Here is a 19385-nt window from a genome sequence, read left to right as displayed (position 1 = left end):
ATGCTTGCTGGCATATAATAAGGTCCATGGTTATCACATGTTAAAGATCAAATAGTGTACATTTTTTACTGACATGTTTTGGCATTCTATTTTAACAAGTTACTGAACATTATTAAATTTTATTTGTATTTCCAAAACTTCTGGAATTACAAAGCAATGCAAAAACCTAGATAAATACCTCAATTAACCCTTATTAGCAGAATGATTAGAATCTAGCTACTTATGTTCAAATTAATCACTCAGTCATGTCCTACTCTTTGTGACCTCATAGACTGTAACCCACCAGTCTCCTCTATCCATGGAATTCTCCAGGCAAGAATACTGGAGTGGGTTACCCTTCTCCAGGAGATCTTCTCAACCCAGTGATCAAACCTGGGTCTCCTGCATTGCAGGAAGATTCTTTACCATCTGAGCCATCAAGGAGGTCATTCCCATTTTACTGAAGTCATAATTGAGTCTTCCTGTGCCTCAGTTTCTCTTGCTATAAAATAATCACTCTGATGCCTAAAAATCTCTGGCCAAAGAATAAATTATTAGAACATCACTATTTGCTGTTAGTTAATTGCCGCTGAGTATGACTAAGATCATGGCATTCAGTTCCATCCCCTCATGACAAATAGAAGGGGGAAAAGAGGAAGCAGTGATAGATTTTATTTTCCTGGGCTCCAAAATTACTGTGAATGATGTCTGCAGCCATTAAAAAAAAACAAAACAAAAAAAAACGTGCTTCTTGAAAGGAAAGCTAAGACAAACCTAGATGGAGTATTGAAAAGCAGAGACAACGCTTTGTGGACATAGGCCCATACTGTCAAAGCTATGGTTTTTCCAGTAGTCATATATGGATGTGAGAGTTGGACCATAAAGAAGACTGAGTGCCAAAGAATTGATGTTTTTGAACTGTGGTGTTGGAGAAGACTTGAGAGTTCATTGGGCTGCAAGGATATCAAACTAGTCAACCCTAAAAGAAATCATCTCTGAATATTCATTGGAAGGACAAATGCTGATGCTGAATCTCCAATACTTTGGTCAGCAAAGCGCTGACTCACTGGAAAAGTCCCTGATACTGGGAAATGATTGAAGTCAAACAGAGCAGGGGGGGCGCAAAGGATGAAACGGTTAGGTAGCATCACTGACTCAATGGATGAGTTTGAGCAAACTCTGGGAGATAATGAAGGACAGGGAAGCCTGGTGTGCTGCAGTCCATGGGGTGGCAAAGAGTTAGACAGGATTTAAGGACTGAACAACAACAAGAAGACAAAGGCTAGAAATGTAAAGGAAACAATAGCTAGAAATTAAGCTCATGGCAAGAGGGGACAGGACATGATTATTTGTGGGGGCATTACACCTAACTGAACCTTTCTTCTAAGGTTGTGTAGTTCCAGTTAATGCCATTGCTTTCTGGCTCTTTGCTATGCTAAGCGATGATGAAATAATAATATTAATAAAATACTCAACCATGTGGAATATCCTAGTCTTAAATTAATACCAGGCACAATAACCCTATGAAAAGGGTAATGCAAAACAGTAAATGCAGTAAAGCAAGAGGAAACAAACAGAACATACCTACACATGCCAAGTAATTGTCGTCTTAATGCTTATTTTTTATAACACATTTTTACTATCATTCATATGTGAGCAAACATGTTTTCAGGCTTAGAAGTGATTCATACTCCACATTCCTCAACTGACTTGATTCAAGTCTACTGTTTCCTCTATGGACATGAAAGTAAGACAACTTTTATGTTGATTCAAAACCACCTCTGTCTTTTGACAACCCCTCACGGGGCTCAATTAGATCCATCTGTGTCTACAGCTCCAGTGAATCTGGCTGCCACCCATTAGAAATAAGACTAAGGATCCTCCCTTATTTCAAAGTAGCACTTGTCAGACACTAGCTTCTGTGACATGAAAAACAAATAAAGAAGATAGGCTTGTAGCTGGAGAATTTCTCTACAGTGTAGCCTTCTTTTATTCCACACACTTGGATCTTGATCTAATTATTTCCTTATGCTTGGAAGTTTGTAAGTCTTACCTTAACCTTTACAGGGTGATATTTTTTAGTTGTAAATGCTCTGATTTTTTTTTTAAGTATTTCATTAAAATAATGTTTTATTCTTATCTTGACCCTATCATGTTATGATCAGTATTCAAAAATAGAACATATAGCAAATTAAACAACTTAGTATGTCCCCTAAGATATCATGTCCCACTATGTCCCACAAGTCTCATCTACTGAAGTGTAGAGAGTTTCAATCCATATTTATTTACCTTTTTTTTTTACTGTTTTCTTTACAACCTTCAATATTTCTTCCATTCTGCTTACATTCTTGAAATTACCTGTAAATCTACTCAGCAGGCATTTTCTACTTTCACAGTGACTAGCAGCACACACAGGGTGTTCAGGAACAAGACTGATGAATGATGACAGATTAATGGATAACAACTACTAACGCAGCAGATTCTTGAGAATGCCCCTGTGAACAGTGATGACAAACAGACTTTTTTGGACTTTAACTGAAAGTGAATCATGCTGTAATTTGAGCATGTATAACAAGTTGAACCCAATGAGGAAATGAGCCAGGATTCAACCTGATTGGTAAGGGTGCTAAATAATGGCACTTCTTCCCTTTCTCAAGACAAATGTGCTCTTTTAGAGTTCTCTCTTGATCACAGACATGCTTCAAGAAGGAAGGCATCCAGGCCACTTTAGGGGATAGATTTGACACATACAAAGAGCAGAGATTCTATGCTTTCAAGCCATTGCCTGAGAGTTTTCTCTATGCTATGAATGTGTTGAGGCTACCACTGAAAGGTTGATCTTTTTGGTTTATTTGTTTGTTTTAATCACTCATTACCCCACGACTTAAAATCTTGCATGCATCTATGTATTTTTCCTATGCAACAGAGTACTGTTTTGCTTTAAAAGTCTATTTAATGTGTTCTTTGGTTTGGATTTTGTATACTAAGCTTCGACCCTTTAGAGTTAGAAGATTGCGAACAAACCCCATTTTTCTCTTTCTCTGTCTCATTTTAGTTTGCGTCTGCTAAGCCCAAACTCCCAATCCTTCCCTCCCTCAACACACCCACCCTCGGCAGCCACGATGTCTGTGAGTCTGTTTCTGTTTTGTAGATACTTTTTTTTCTTTTTTCGTTTCTTTTATTCCCCACCCCTTCTGCGCTTTTTGTAGGTGCATTGACACATGGCACAGGTTAAGTATCCAGAAGAAGCAAAGTTGAATCAGAACAAATCTCCAAATATCTTACAGGATCAATTTATAAGTGTGGAAAAGGGAATGCTACCATATTTGAGCAATATAAGTGGAATTTATGGGTGGGGGAAGAGTATTTTCTTACACTTTCCTACTCTTGCTTTGTCTTACTGATTGCTTGGTCGGACTCACTACTCAGCAGCCATATGCCAATAAGGAGCTCCTTGGCAAGTCTGGACTTTGAGCAACTCAACAACGCATCTTACCTTAAATCTGACTGCAATTGTGCCTCTCTTAGGAGATGCAATTGCCAGTGAAAAAATGAACTGCAAATTACTCAGGCTTGAACAATCTTTTTTCAAACACCAACTTTGGGTAGGGGACAGAGATTTTAGAATAACTGAAAAATGTGTTTTATATATGTGTGATATTTCGAGCACCTTGAACATATCTTAATATTGTTATTTGTGAGACGCCTCCTTTTAGGCTGACTACTAAATCCCTTTTGTGGATAAAAAACTCAGGTTGATCAGCTTGAGTGACAAGTCCAACATCAGGTCACTACTAAGCCCCATTAAAGGGATTGCTATCAGATGTTTTTGCTCAAACCCTATGAAGTGAAAGTTGCTCAGTTTTGTCCTACTCTTTATGACCCCATGGATTATACAGTCCATGAAATTCTCTAGGCCAGATTACTGGAGTGGGTAGCTGTTCCCTTCTGCAGGGGATCTTCCCAACCCAGGGATTGAACCCAGGTCTCCCACATTGCAGGTGGATTCTTTACCAGCTGAGCTATCAGGGAAGCTCAATGGCTCTTCCTTTATTCTACCTACCATGAAAAGTCGTTACATTTTCAAGCATTGCATTCTATAACTAAACCATTCATACAAGCCTGGTCAGAGCCTTCTTTTCTTTCTCTTTCTGACACATAGAAGAGAAAGCACTGCTTTTTCTCACCTAACGGCGCTGCTGCCCACGTCCAGGTCTTGCGCGGTGACCGCACCTATGATGGTCCCCACGGGAGTGTCCTCATAAACCTCCATGGTGTAGAGTGGCTTGCTGAACACCGGCGGCTCGTCCACATCCAGCACGCTGATCTTCACCGTGGCCGTGTCCTTGAAAGGGCCCGCGGAGTGAAACCGGTGGTCCAGGTGAACGTTGGAGGCCTCTACTTTAAAAGTGTAAGCTTTCTTTGTTTCAAAATCTAATGGCTGTAGGAAGGACAAAACAAAAGTGAGAAATACTTTCAGACAGGATGTGGCGAGGATGACGGACCTTGCTGCAGAGTAACTTACAAGTTAGTAGCAAATTATCATTTTCCTTTAAAGATCAGTGGGTAAGGGAAGTAAAAGTTAAACATTTTAAGAAAAGAAGCTACCACTTGTAAAAATGCCTGGATAACTTGTAAAGATAATCAGCTGCATGCATTCAAATGATATATGCATACACATATATGTTGCTGCTGCTGCTAAGTCACTGGGAAAAAGTGAAGTTGCTCAGTCGTGTCCGACTCTTTGCGACCCCATGGACTGTAGCCTACCAGGCTTCTCCGTCCATGGGATTTTCCAGGCAAGAATACAGGAGTGGGTTCCCATTTCCTTCTCCAGGAGACCTTCCTGATCCAAGGACTGAACCGGGGTCTCCTGCATTGTAGGCAGGCGCTTTACCGCCTGAGCCGCCAGGGAAGTCCTGTTGCTGCTGCTGCTAAGTCGCATCAGTCTTGTCCGACTCTGTGCGACCCCATGGACTGCAGCCCACCAGGCTCCTGCGTCCATAGAATTTTCCAGGCAAGAGTACTGGAGTGGGTTGCCATGGCCTTCTCCAGGGAAGTCCTAGGAAGGGCTTATTCCTTTCCTGTGACTAGTTACCACAAAAGATCAAGTGGCTATGAAGTATTTTCTGGTCTTATCCAATGCTGACATCTGGTGGATCAAAGCAGTAATTACAAATACAACAAAATTGAAATTAATCTTTTCTTTTTCTATTTCAGCTGAGAATTTGGTGTAGCAAAATGTATTTTGTTGTTGTTGTTGTATCATTTTTATTATTTTGATGATAATACCCTTTTCTATTAAATACTTTTGAATATCTAAGTGTTTTTGCTGTAGAAGGTCTATGTATGTTGCTAAGGTCCGTTTCTAAGTTCTGTCTGAGTCTTCGTGACCCCACAGACTGCAGCACGCCAGGCTTCCCTGTCCTTCACTGCCTCCCAGAGTTTGCTCAAACTCATGAGCATTGAGTTGGTTATGCTGTCCAGCCATCTCATCCTCTGTTGTCCTCTTCTCCTTGCGCCTTCAGTCTTTCCCAGCAGCAAGGTCTAGTTTTGGGGCTTTGTATTTGTCAGCTTTACACATGTAATTGGTAGGTACTATAATGCATTATCAGAATATTTGACCAAGCATTAAGGCTTTGAGCATATATAATTAAATAACAATATTAGACAGAATATTTAGATGTAATTTGTCCCTGGAGTCATGATCCTTGATTTTTCACTTCGCTTACATTTACCCTTTTTCTGAATATTAGTTTTATGTTCCCATTAACTGGAAATATTACATTATAGAAATATGCTGCTGCTGCAGTGCTTAATTAAAACAAAAACTTTAAGGTCACTTGCTCTGACTTCTAATCACCTGTGACAAACTAAGACAACATGAAATTAACATGAATGTAGTTAATTGACACAGTGATTTTCTGGGACCTTTAGAAGTTTCTGCTTTCTCAGTTAATTCCCTCTAGTATGACTCCACTACGAGGAGGCAACGACACCCCACTCCAGTATTCTTGCCTGGAGAATCCCAGGGGCGGGGGAGCCTGGTGGGCTGCTGTCTATGGGGACACACAAAGTCGGACACGACTGAAATGACTTAGCAGCAGCAGCAGTAGTGTGACTCCAATGATGTGCTAATTGTGTTGACACGTCCCTTTTTGGCCTTAGTACACCTGGGGGAAATAAAGTGGGCACCTTTCATTCTTTTAAGGACTAGATTTCTGTTTTATGCATTTCCTGTGAAGAAGGGAAAAGAAAAGGAAAAAAAATTGCTGTGAAATCAGAAAATCACAAATTAATCAAGTTTATTATAGCAAATAGTAACACTTCTCAGACTTGAAATAAAGTCTCTTTCACAGTAATTTTCACTCAGGGGGATCTATCTTTATTTTCCCTGTAGTTATTCCCTTTACTTTGTTTAATTAGTGCAGTTTTTACTCATATATTTATTTGCCTTGGATTCAATGCTTTATTTTAGTTTTTATATTTTCACTTATTCATTTATTTATTATTCATAAGGTTTCACATATAGTACTGATTTTCTTCAACTTCTATCTCCTTCTTTTTAAGACTTTTCATTTGTCTTAAAACTAACATAAATATAAGTAGAGTTATTGCATAATATGCCATGGTTGATATTGCGTCTGTTGGTTACACAGATAGAAACATAGTATCTCAATAAAGAGATGATCCCATAATGCTACTGGTTTGATCAGTCTACAGCTTAAACTACTGTTTTTTGTTAAAGGAATCGGGCTCAAGAAAAGACAACCAATTGCCAGAATAGGATAGCAAATATCATTCAAACCAAAAACACAAAACTGTTACAATTACTGAGACTGCTTACCTGGAATGAAGAAGATCAAGACAAAAAAAGGATAAACCTTTTCAAATATTGAAGGGCTCTCATGTTGAACATCAGTTTGATATACTCTGTAAGTCTTTCAATGGGGAGTTAACAATAATTTAGTTTACTAAATATGTCAATTTTAAGGTAAAAAGGAAGAAGTTTCTAACAAATGAAACCATTCAAAGTTAAATTAATGTTAAAAGATATTGATTGCCTACATGGTATTAAGACCTGGAAAGCATTCCAGAAGGACAGAAGAGACAAAGATAATAAGATTTTCCATCTTGTTTAATGACTGAGTTGTTTGTAGAAGTACTAAGTCCCCCATCTTTTGATGTATTCAATGGAAATTGGATGCCAAAGAGATAGCTGAGTTATGTATAATTTATAAGCTATACAAGCTGTTTAAGGTAACTTATAAAATACAGTTTGCTTTTACAAACTCCAAATGCCCCATAAATGTTAAACAATATAATATTTATCATAGTTATCTGTAACTTCTGGTATAAGACAATTTTGACTTCACCTTTGGTCTGTTTGTCTAGAAAGCTATTTGATCTGCCTTGGCTGACACTTATGCCCTTCTCTGAACCAGAATTGACTCCCTTAAAATGAAGAAGTTGGTACCAGCTATTCTTCCTTTCCCTCTCTACTTCTACCAGATATTGGAAGGCTTCTGATTGTGGGATTAGGCAAATTCTTTCTTGACAAGATCTCAGTTTTATTTACCTACTTAACCAATATGCCACTGTTATGGACTTGCCACTGATGGACATGTCTCCCCACTTCAAAAGTCATTTCAAGCCCAGACATGAAGGCAAAATTCAAAAAAAAAAAAAAAAACTTATTCTATATTTTGTTTTAGGAGATCAGACATAATTTCTATCTTTTAAGAACTCCTGACCTGTCACTGCAGGCAAATATTTAGTGGTTGTGGAGATAAAGAGAGATAAAATAAACTTTCTGTACATATAGATATTATTTTATGGCTGAAAACTTACATCCTGCAGTGATCAAATAACTGAAGAAAATTGTAGGAGAAATGCCACAGTAGTATCTTACTTCTTCATGATCTTGGCCCTTAGGTAATGCCATTTTATAAAACTGGATAATTCAGAAAGAGAGAGAAAAAAAAAATCAATACTAGTCTCTCTCTAGTTGACTTTATCCAGCTCATGTGACAGACGGTCCTCCACTTTTTATGGCTGCAGGGTAAGACGGGGTGGTGCTGAGGAATAAAGTTCACCTAACTTTGCAATCAACAAAAATCTTATTATTTGAAATAAGTATAGGAAAAAAAACAGATTTTTTTTGTTATTGTTAGGAAATGAATCATATTCTGTAACAGAAATCCATTATGATGAAGTTAATTTAGTTCTGCCACATTAAATAGAAAACTTTGTGGTACTGCTTGGGGCACATTCAATTTTATGAACCTTTCTAGAAAAGTAAGGAAATGATTGATTGAAGAGAATTTAGTTGAATAGCTCCTTCTCCTAGGGATGTTTCAATAAAGGAAGGTTAGCAAGGCCAGAGTTTTCAAGAGGTAATTCACATTGTAGGGAGTAGTATGGTAAGAAAACAACTGTGGAGAAATGAAATAAGATATCTTTAAATGGCCTTTGGAATATAAAGGGAGGAATTAATCAAGATATTATCTTTTTGCTTCTATCTTTTTATCCACTTTCTCTGCTCTTACTTTGCTGAGGCCCAGGTCATGTAAAGCTACATAAAATATTAAGTGCAAAATGATTTTCTCATTTCAAAGAGGGAAGAGCAATTTTTGTTGTAAAATACAAGAGAATAATTCCCTGGGCTCTTCCAGGCCTTGTCACTTTTCCAGAAAATGTTGCACAAAAATGGATAGCTAGAGTTATATTTTGATGAATCTGAGAAGCAGCTTTGGTAGACCAAATTCCAACCTCTCCCAAAGATTCTTGCCCCCAAGGACAATATAATCTCTTCTATAATCTCTTGTATAATTGTATGCCCTTGAGTGTGTGAGGGTTCTCTGAACTGAAATCATGAAATGTAGTATTACATCATGAATTTGCTAAGTTTTATGGAAAATATAATCAAGGTCTTCAATCACTTAACATTGAGTTAATTACAAGGGAGATTTTTATTTAAAGAGTCTGATGTAATCATGTGAGGTTTAGTAGAAGCTAGTAATTGTTCCTGGCCTTGAGGAAGTACATTTGTGATGTAGGAGCCCACCTGCCTGTGATGCATATAGTAACTGATGGTAACTGAGACTGGACCTTCACCAACAGCCTGCAAAGTAAGTAGGGCCAGCAGTCATAAAGCCCTAAAGAAATGAATTCTGCCAAAACTAGTAACCTTAGGGAAAAAAAAAACAAAAAAAAAAACAAAAAACTCTAAGCCTCAGATCAATTGTAGCCCTGGTCTATACCTTGATTTCAGCCTGGAAGACCCTGAGCATAAGACTCACTTATGCTCTACCCTGACCCACAATAGTTTGTGCTTTCATCACTGTTTACTTTCTACTCTTCTATATAGCTTCTATATAGTCAAGGCTATGGTTTTTCCAGTAGTCATGTATGGATGTGAGAGTTAGACTATAAAGAAAACTGAGCACTGAAGAATTGGTGCTCTTGAACTGTGGTGTTGGAGAAGACTCTTGAGAGTCCCTTTGATGGCAAGGAGATCCAACCAGTCCATCCTAAAGGAAATCAGTCCTGAATGTTCATTGGAAGAACTGATGTTGAAGGTGAAACTCCAACACTTTGGCCACCTGATGCGAAGAACTGACTCAACTTGAAAACACCCTGATGCTGGGAAAGATTGAAGGCAAGAGGAGAAGGGGATGACAGAGGATGAAATGGTTGGATGGCATGACCGACTCAAGGGACATGAGTTTGAGTAAACCTGGGGAGTTGGTAATGGACAGGGAGGCCTGGTGTGCTGCAGCCCATGGGGTCGCAAAGAGTCGGACATGACTGAGCAACTGAACTGATATAGCTTCAGTTTTTATGATGAACATGTATATCTTTCACCACAGACTCCCTCTGAACAAAATGCTTTAGAAACAACTCTATTCTTTCAATCATATTATAGATCTTAATGGTTAATGGAAAGAAAATTCTCAATGAACTAAAATAACTGAAGGCTGTAATGTATCTGAAAGAGAAGATGCTTTTCAAGCAAGCAACTAGACAAGAGATTTATAGTAGACTGAACAAGGTTTAAAAGACACTAGGATCAAGCTCTTGTAAAGTAGGTTTATGATACCAGTGTGTCCTAAGTCACTTTAGTCATGTCAGACTCTTTGCAACCTTATTGGCCATACCCCACCAAACTCCTCTGTCCATGGTGGTTCTCCAGGCAAGAATACTGGAGTGGGTTGTCATGCCCTCCTCCAGTAGGTCTTCCTGACCCAGGGATCAAACCCATGTCTCTTATGTCTCCTGCATTGGCAGGCAGGTTCTTTACCACTAGCACCACCTGGGAAGCCTTTATGATACCAGGCTGAACTAACTGACTTTCAGATCAAGCATCATTTTATAGGGAAAGTCAAGTTCCCCAATCAATTAAGTAGTTTTGATCAATACAATAATCAATTCATTTATTTGTTCCTAGCACTTTCTTATTCTATAAGAAATCACTCTAGAACTCTACCAGTACTCAAGTTACATATTAAATCATCCACAGATGATGTCTGTAACTACTTCTTTAATTGATTTATTCAAATTAATTTAAATCTGTATAATTTGAATCAAATATTTGATTAGATTTTAATACAGTAGGAACTGAGGATCTCTTGTTTCATGAGTTAAATTAAGTCCTTTTTTTTTTCCTTCTTACAGAAGAGGGGTAGCCAGAACAAATAATAAGTAAATAATTCTTTTCAGTTAGTGGTAAGATTTATGAGGAAAATAGAAATGGGACAGAAAAACAGCTGGGGAGACATTACATAGAGCAGATAGGATGCACTTCTCTGAGGATGTAATGCTGGAAGTGGGATGCAAAAACCAGGTATGAGGGAATCAGAGGGAATTGAACCTAAGGGAGGAAATTAAGGGCAAAATTCCTGCATATTTTATTCCTCTTTGCCACACATATTGCCTGAATATCCAACTGTGTGGGCTTCCCTTGTGGCTCAGCAGGAAAGAATGTGCCTGCAATGCAGGAGATGCAGGAGGTGCTGGTTCAGTCCCTGGATCTGGAAAGTCCCCTGGAGAAGTACGTGGCAACCCACTCCAGTATTCTTCCCTGGAGAATCCCATGGACAGAGAAGTCTGCGAGTCTCCAGTCCATGGGTTGCACAGTTGGACACTACTGAAGCGACTGAGCACGCACACACACATCCTACAGTGTGCTAGATGTCATGATAGATGTTGGAAATGGACAAAAATGCCCCCCGGAGGTCACTCTCTTCTGGGATTTGATGGACAGCAGTAAGATAAATAAGCAAACTGTAACGTCCAAAGTGATCATAAGTGCTATGGAAAAATCCAAGACTTGAAAGGCATATGTGTATAGTGTACCGGGGGATAGATGAGGAAGAATGTGTGTGTATTTATGTGAGAGAGAGCTATGGGAGGGTCTGGTATCATCTACATTGAGGAAGAAATTCAACTCAGTGCTTCACAAAACAAAATATTTTTTTATTCACCAAAAAATAGCCAAACTGTTATTTTGTTTGACTTTAAAAAGTTGTCACATTTTCAGGTGATGAGGGAAAAACAATGAAATCTGGACGTTTTTAAAGCAGATTTTAGTTTTGATAAATTTAAACAATATTTCAGTTCCAAATTTAAAATAAAAAAAGAATTCTCGAAGAACAGTAGAGTTTCAGAACAAAAAGTGTCTGTCAAAAAAATATTAAGCTGAAGAAATATATACTTAATACAACATATCTCTAAAAACATTGTTAAATACTATTCATTAGAAATGAATTTAATTTTTCTATAGGCAAGTTATCAAGGATTTTGTGCAGGACTGCAAATTTTTGATAATTTAATGCATTAAGAGTCATGGTGTCATATTTAAGCCTGTATTTCAGTCACAATAATTTTTGGAACAAATTCACTAAGAAAAAACATAATACAAAAGAGAATTAAAAGAACATCTAGTGTTTTATCTGAGGGCTTATGGTGATATTTTCCCTAAGAAAGAGAAGATTTCATCAACTGTTATAAATGTCTAAGCAAAATATGCGTTTTATAGGCACATGCAGTATAAATCATGACCATCTGGAGGGACAATTATATTTTTAACTTCTTGTATGACCACTGTCACATTTTATTTCCAACCTGTATTGTTCTTTGCAATAGTTAAAACTATGTGCTTTTAAAATATGTACTATAAATTGACTGCAACTTGTGTAGTCTTGAAGAAGTTACTTTTCTCCAATGAGTTTCATATTTCCCATTTGCATAATCAGTGAAACAATATTTTTCTAAATAGCTTAAAAATATGTTGAACTCTGCATGGTATGTGAGGACTAAGAACAATATTGCATCTGAAATTAAAGCAATAAACCAATATGAGACATTTTTTTAGACAGAAATTTAAACACCCACATATTTCAAACATTTCCTTTATCATGGTGACACAGATATAGTAATGGCAAAGTGTCTTTAGGGGATTAAACTAAATAGAAAAATCAGATGCATTTAAAATTTGAGCCACCATAAAGTCTCATAAGTGTTTGGGCAGAAATGGTAACTTTGGGGGAAAAGAGTAAGGTGGGATCATTACTGCCTGGGGGACATAAGGAAGTCTTTGGTGAGAGACATGAGTGAGAACCATTTAAAAAACAGAAAAAAAATGAACAGAAATGCTCAGGAAGGGTGCTCCCTTCTATGTAGCTGGTAAAATAGCACAGCATCTTCAGTAGAAATTGCAATGAGTTTGGTGTGGTTGGCATGTAGTGAGTGAATGTGTGCATATATGTGTGTGTGTGCAGGTGTGTGTGTGTGTGTGTGTATTCAGAGGATGGTAATAGAAAACATGCTATCTGCTCTTTATCTTAACAGTGATGGAACCCAGAAACACATGAAGGGCAAGAGTAAAATTCACTCAGAAAGGAAATGGATGAACATTAGGCGTGTGGCTCAGAGAAGAGCCATTGTAATAGTGAAAAGAAGAAACAAGGATGGTTGTAAATCAACCCATGAGGAGGGAATTTTAATTCAAGTTTGGGAGGGGATCAGTGGCTGGGTTTCCCATGCTATTCGGTAAGGGGAATTCAGTGGTAATAGAAGTGGCATAAAAATAAGCCTAGATTTCTGCTTTAAGGAACTGGAGAGGAAGCAGGGCTTTATCCAGGTAGGAGAAAATGGGAGCAGGCACGCTACTGTTGGGAGAAGTAAAGGAATTCAGCTTTAGACACTTTGAGAGTGAAAAGACTATCACACACACATTAGAAATGTTTACAAGGCAGAAAACAATCTTCATTGGTTATGTTAACTTTGGGGCGGGTTAAGAGTTGAGACTGTGTGGATCACAATAAACTGTGGAAAATTCTGAAAAAGGGGAATACCAGACCACCTGACCTGCCTCTTGAGAAACCTGTATGCAGGTCAGGAAGCAACAGTTAGAACTGGACATGGAACAACAGACTGGTTCCAAATAGGAAAAGGAGTACGTCAAGGCTGGATATTGTCACCCTGCTTATTTAACTTATATGCAGAGTGCATCATGAGAAACGCTGGGCTGGAGGAAGCACAAGCTGGAATCAAGATTGCCAGGAGAATTATCAATCACCTCAGATATGCAGAAGACACCACCCTTATGGCAGAAAGTGAAGAGGAGCTAAAAAGCCTCTTGATGAAAGTGAAACAGGAGAGTGAAAAAGTTGGCTTAAAGCTCAACATTCAGAAAACTAAGATCATGGCATCTGGTCCCATCACTTCATGGCAAATAGATGGGGAAACAGTGGAAGCAGTGTCAGACTTTATTTTGGGGGGCTCCAAAATCACTGCAGATGGTGACTGCCGCCATGAAATTAAAAGACGCTTACTCCTTGGAAGGAAAGTTATGACCAACCTCAGTTCAGTTCAGTTCAATGGCTCAGCCATGTCCGACTCTTTGCAATCCCTTGAATTGCGGCACGCCAGGCCTCCTTGTCCATCACCAACTCCTGGAGTTTACTCATACTCATGTCCATCGAGTCGGTGATGCCATCCAGCCATCTCATCCTCTGTCATCCCCTTCTCCTCATGTCCCCAATCCCTCCCAGCATCAGGGTCTTTTCCAATGAGTCAACTCTTCGCATGACCAACCTAGATAGCATATTAAAAAGCAGAGACATTACTTTGCCAACAAAGGTCCGTCTGGTCAAGGCTATGGTTTTTCCAGTGGTCATGTATGGATGTGAGAGTTGGACTGTGAAGAAAGTTGAGTGCCAAAGAATTGATGCTTTTGAACTGTGGTGTTGGAGAAGATTCTTGAGAGTCCCTTGGACTGCAAGGAGATCCAATCAGTCCATTCTAAAGGAGATCAGTCCTGGGTGTTCATTGGAGGGACTGATCTTGAAGCTGAAGCTCCAGTACTTTGGCCACCTCATGCGAAGAGCTGAATCTTTGGAAAAGACCCTGATGCTGGGAGGGATTGGGGGCAGGAGGAGAAGGGGACGATGGAGGATGAGATGGCTGGATGGCATCACCGACTTGATGGACATGAGTTTGAGTAAACTCTAGGAGTTTGTGATGGACAGGGAGGCCTGGCATGCTGCTCTTCATGGGATCGCAAAGCGTGGGACATGACTGAGTGACTGAACTGAACTGAAGAGTTGAGACTGGGAAACTTAGGTGAAAGAAAGTGAAGGTGAAAGTTGCTGAGTCGTGTCCCACTCTTTGTGAACCCATGGTCTATACTGCCCATGAAATTCTCTAGGCCAGAATACTGGAGTGGGCAGTCTATTCCTTCTCCAGAGGATCTTCCCAAGCCAGGAATCAAACTGGGGTCTCCTGCATTGCAGGAGGGTTCTTTACCAACTGAGCTATCAGGAAAGTTAGGTGAGATGCTTAAAAACAGAAAATGACAAATACGAAAATTATATAATATTTACAGAAACAAAGAACACCTTGTATTTTTCTCTGAAATTTTCATGTTTGGCAAAAACAATAAATCGAGGTGTATGCTTGGCTATGTAAAACAGTTGAGTGCCTGCCCAGTCGTGTTGGACTGTCTGGGACCCCATGGGCTGTATGTAGCCCGCCAGGCTCCTCTGTCCATGGGATTTTCCAGGCAAGAATACTGGAGTGGGTTGCTATTTCCTTCTTCAGGGGATTTTCCCAACCCAGGGATAAAACCCGGTTCTCCTGTGTCTTCTGCTTTGCAGGCGGATTCTTTACCGGTGGGCCACCTGGGAAGCCCAAACAGGTATTCCTAATTGTTCATTTTTTTCTAAGAGTTTTTCCAAAATTAACCATGGGGTGGTGCTGTGCTCCCAAATCAATTGATGTCAATTCACTCCCTTGCCACTGAAGCCAGCGAAAAGGAGTTCAGTGACAACAAGGCATAAGCAAAATGTCCAGCGGAATCAGTAGAGAGTTTAGCCTATTTATTTAAAATCCCGAGGAAGAATAAAATACTTTATCTCTTACGTTTTTAAGGAAAAACAAAATAATTCTCCTTTGGATTTACTGTAATCACAATTACAGTTATTTGAAATGAAATAATATTGTTATGCAATAGCAAAATAGTAAGGATTTATTTTTTAGTTCCAAAAAAGTTTCACTTATTTTAAAATAAATAGGAAATTACTTTACCCTTCTTTATTTTAAATGCTGTCATCACTTATTTGAGTTCCCAATAAATATATTGTAAAAATAGTACAGAGCTGTTTTAGAAATTATTTGTTATTAAAATTGCTCTTTTGCTCAATATAAGTATTCATCTCAGTATTTAACTGCCTAAATCTCTTAATCAGTAACAAGCAAACCACAGTGTGCATGTACATAAATGCACAAACTACATATCCTGTATTTTCAGTTCTTGAATATTTATAACTCATGTTAACTTTACATTTGTATTTATATCCAGTAAATATATATTTATTCTCATTTATGGGCTTCGTGGGTGGTGCTAGTGGTAAAGAACCCGCCTGCCAGTGCAGGAGGCATAAGAGACGGGTTGGATCCCTGGGTAGGAAAGATGCCCTAGAGGAGGGCATGGCAGTCCTCTCCGGAATTTTTGCCTGGAGAATCCCCTGGACAGAGGAGCCTGGCAGGCTACGGTTCCCAGGGTCACACAGAGTCAGAGACAACTGAAGCAATTTAGCATGCACATTCTCACTTATCCAGTAAGATATAAAATCTATGGACTAAAAATGTATATTTAATTTAGCTTTTCTTGTAACAATGAGATGACTGAATTTAAAATGACTTCTTCTCTCATTTTAAATGTAACCCATGGCCTAACTATTAGCTGTGACAAAAAAATTTTAAGTTATATTACTCTAACTTTGTTATTGTTTCTATTGTTATAATACTTAGCAATATATAGGGCATTTTTTATTTATTTATATTTTCTTAGTGCAATAGGACATAAGTATAAAATAAGAATAGTTTCTTTAAAAAAAAAAAAGCAGTATCTTGTGCCTTGGAGAGATATATAAAGTTGCATAATGTTATTCTGAATTCAGAGTGACACAGTGAAATGGCATTGTCACAGTGCTCATAAACTGAACCCAAGTTGAGGTTTAAAAAATAAAAATGCCTTTTTTTCATTCTGAGAAGCTCATGTAAACTTGACCATCATTTTTAATCCACTTATACCTTCCATGCATGGAGATAGAGGAGAGAGGGAAAAATAGTAAAAGGAAACTAAATAAAGATTTTGGAAATGTAATTATAACAAGAATGTGTGTTTTAGAAAATTTTAAGCATTTTAATTTATTCTTTAGTGAGATAAAAAAGAAAATCACTCAAAAACAAAAAATAGCATGATATTTTAAAACAGATGTATTCAAATGGAGAATATGTATTTTTAGACTTTATATATGCATGTAATATACTTAAGAATATAATTTCTATATGAATTTGATTTCATATCAAAAATCTTCATTGCAATTCTATGCTGAGCTATTGAGAGAAAAGTTTCCAAAAGTAATTTTAAGATCATTATGGAACCTAAACACTGCTATTGATATTTACATACATACTTATTATTGTACATCTACTTTTCCTGGGACTGAGTAAGTTGAAGATACAGTTTTCTGAGAACTTTCTGTATATGGACATAAATAGTCTTTTAATAGAGTTTTCCCTCAAAAAAAAATCTATTTAAAGAACTATAGGCCAACTAGTACACGAAGAGATGCTGAACATCACTAATCACCAGGAAAATGTTAACAGCATAATGAGATACTGCCTCATATATGCTAGACTGGCTATTATCAAAAAGACAACAAAATAGTGTTGGAGGAAAAAAGAGCCTTTGTGCAGTATTGGTGCAAATATAAACTGGTATAGCCATTATGGAAAACAGTAGGTAGGTTGCTCACAAAGTTAAAAATAGAGCTACTATATAATCCAGCAATTTCTTTCCTGGGTATTTGTCCAAAGAAAACAAACACTAACTTAAAAGGACATATGCAAAACCATGTTCACTGCAGCATTATTTTGTTACTGTTATTTAGTTGCTAAATCCCATCCAACTCTTCATGACCCCATGGATTATAGCATACTAGGCTCCTCTGTCCTCCACTACCTCCTAGAGCTTGCTTGGAGCTTCCCTCGTGGTTCAATGGTAAAGAACCTGCCTGCCAGTGCAGAAGGAGGGGGGTTCAATCCCTGGTTTGGGAAGATCCCATGGAGAAGAAAATGGATACCCACTTCAGCATTCTTGCATGGGAAATCCCTTGGACAGAGGAGCCAGAAGAGTTACAGTCTATTGGGTTACAAAAGAGTCAGACACAATTTGGTGATTAAACAACAACAGGCAGCATTATTGCCAATAACAAAAATATGGAAGCAACTCAAATGCCCACTGAGAGGTGAATGGATAAAGAAAATGTATATACAGTCGTCCCTTGGTATCCACAGGCTCCAAGACCGCTTGCAGATACCAAAATCCAAGGATGCTCAGATCCCTTATATAAGATGATAGTATTTGCATATAACCTGTGCATATTTTCTGTATACTGCAAATATTTTTTAGATCACTTATAGTATCTAATATAAGTAAATGCTATGTAAATAGTCGCCAGTATGCAGCAAGTTCAAGTTTTGTCTTTCAGAATTTTACATGGAACTTTTCCCCCGAATAATTTGGCACTTGATTGAATTCTCGGATATGAAATCTGCAGTGATAGAGATATGGAATAAAATCTTGCTATTTACGACAACATGGATGAACTTTGAGGGCATTGTGCTAATTTAAGTGAAATAAGTCAGACAAAGAAAAACAAATATCATATGATTTCATTTATATATGAAATCTAAAACAAACAAACAAGCTCATAAATACAGAGAGCTGATTGGTGTTGCCGGAAGTAGAGTTGGGTAGTGGGTGAAATGGGTGGCATGGGGTGTTGCTCGCGCACTCAGTCGTGTCCAGCGCTTTGTAACCCCAGGGACAGTAGGCTGCCAGGCTCCTCTGTCCATGGGATTTCCCAGGCAAGAATACTGGAGTGAGTTGCCATTTCTTCTTCCAAGGGATCTTCCCAACCCAGGGATTGAACCCGCATCTCCTACATTTCTTGCATTGGTAGGCAGATTCTTTACCACTAAGCCACCTGGGAAGACCCCAGTAAAATGGATAAAGGGAGGCAAAAGGTTTTTTCTCTTTCTCACATTTACATATTTTTTTCATGCCCCTTCCTGACAAAAGACAAACTACATATCCTGAGATAATGACGTATTTCTAATATTTTGAATCTTACTCTCCATTCTCTTCTATACAAATCAAGTTAACATAACTAGAGGGCTTCCCATCACATTACACCTTCTTGTCTTCTTCCTCCTTCTGGTTAATTTTTCTGTTTACTTACCACATCATAGCACCCTCAAGCCCAGCTTTATTCCTTCTTATTTCTTCCATTCACCTGTAGCAGAGCTTGCCCATATCAGAATTCACCCACTCTGAGGTCTAGGCTCATGAACAAGTGTGTGAGTTAGATATTGATGTTCTCATAAAAGTAGTAAATAGGACAAGGCCAAACCTGGTATACTTCGTGTTTACTTCTACATCTTATCTTTAAATTAACCTGTTCATCTAAGCTGATAACAATAGCAAATTAAATTAAAATTAAACTCTGGTAGAATTTTTTAATAACTTAAGTGAATTAATAGGCCTAGTTGTTTCAACATAAAATATGCATGTGTGTGTGCGTGCTAGGTTCCTTCAGCAGTGTCTGACTCTTTGTGACCCTATGATCACCTTCCCCTGTCCATCATATTCTCCAGGCAAGAATACTGGAGTGGGTTTCCATGCCCTCCTCCGGGGGATCTTCCTGACCTAGGGATCGAACCAGCATCTCTTATGTCAGGTGCATTGGCAGGCACATTCCTTACCCCTAGCACCACTTGGGAAGTCCAGCATAAACTATATACCTGTTGAATCACAGAATAAAAGTTGGGAA

At 38.3% G+C, this 19385-nt stretch overlaps 1 protein-coding gene across 1 annotated transcript in view; it reads right to left on the bottom strand.

The window, feature by feature from the left end:
* CDH12 (cadherin 12) overlaps positions 1-19385 on the bottom strand; it is a 445647-nt gene that overhangs the window by 42482 nt on the left and 383780 nt on the right. Inside the window, exon 7 of the mRNA XM_043887731.1 lies at positions 4167-4420. Coding sequence (XP_043743666.1) covers positions 4167-4420 — 254 coding nt within the window. The remainder of the gene's footprint in view (positions 1-4166; positions 4421-19385) is intronic.

The sequence above is a fragment of the Cervus elaphus genome, chromosome 25, assembly GCF_910594005.1.
Source record: "Cervus elaphus chromosome 25, mCerEla1.1, whole genome shotgun sequence".
In the NCBI taxonomy this organism is placed as follows: Eukaryota; Metazoa; Chordata; class Mammalia; order Artiodactyla; family Cervidae; genus Cervus; species Cervus elaphus.
This window is presented reverse-complemented; position numbering and strand designations above follow the sequence as displayed.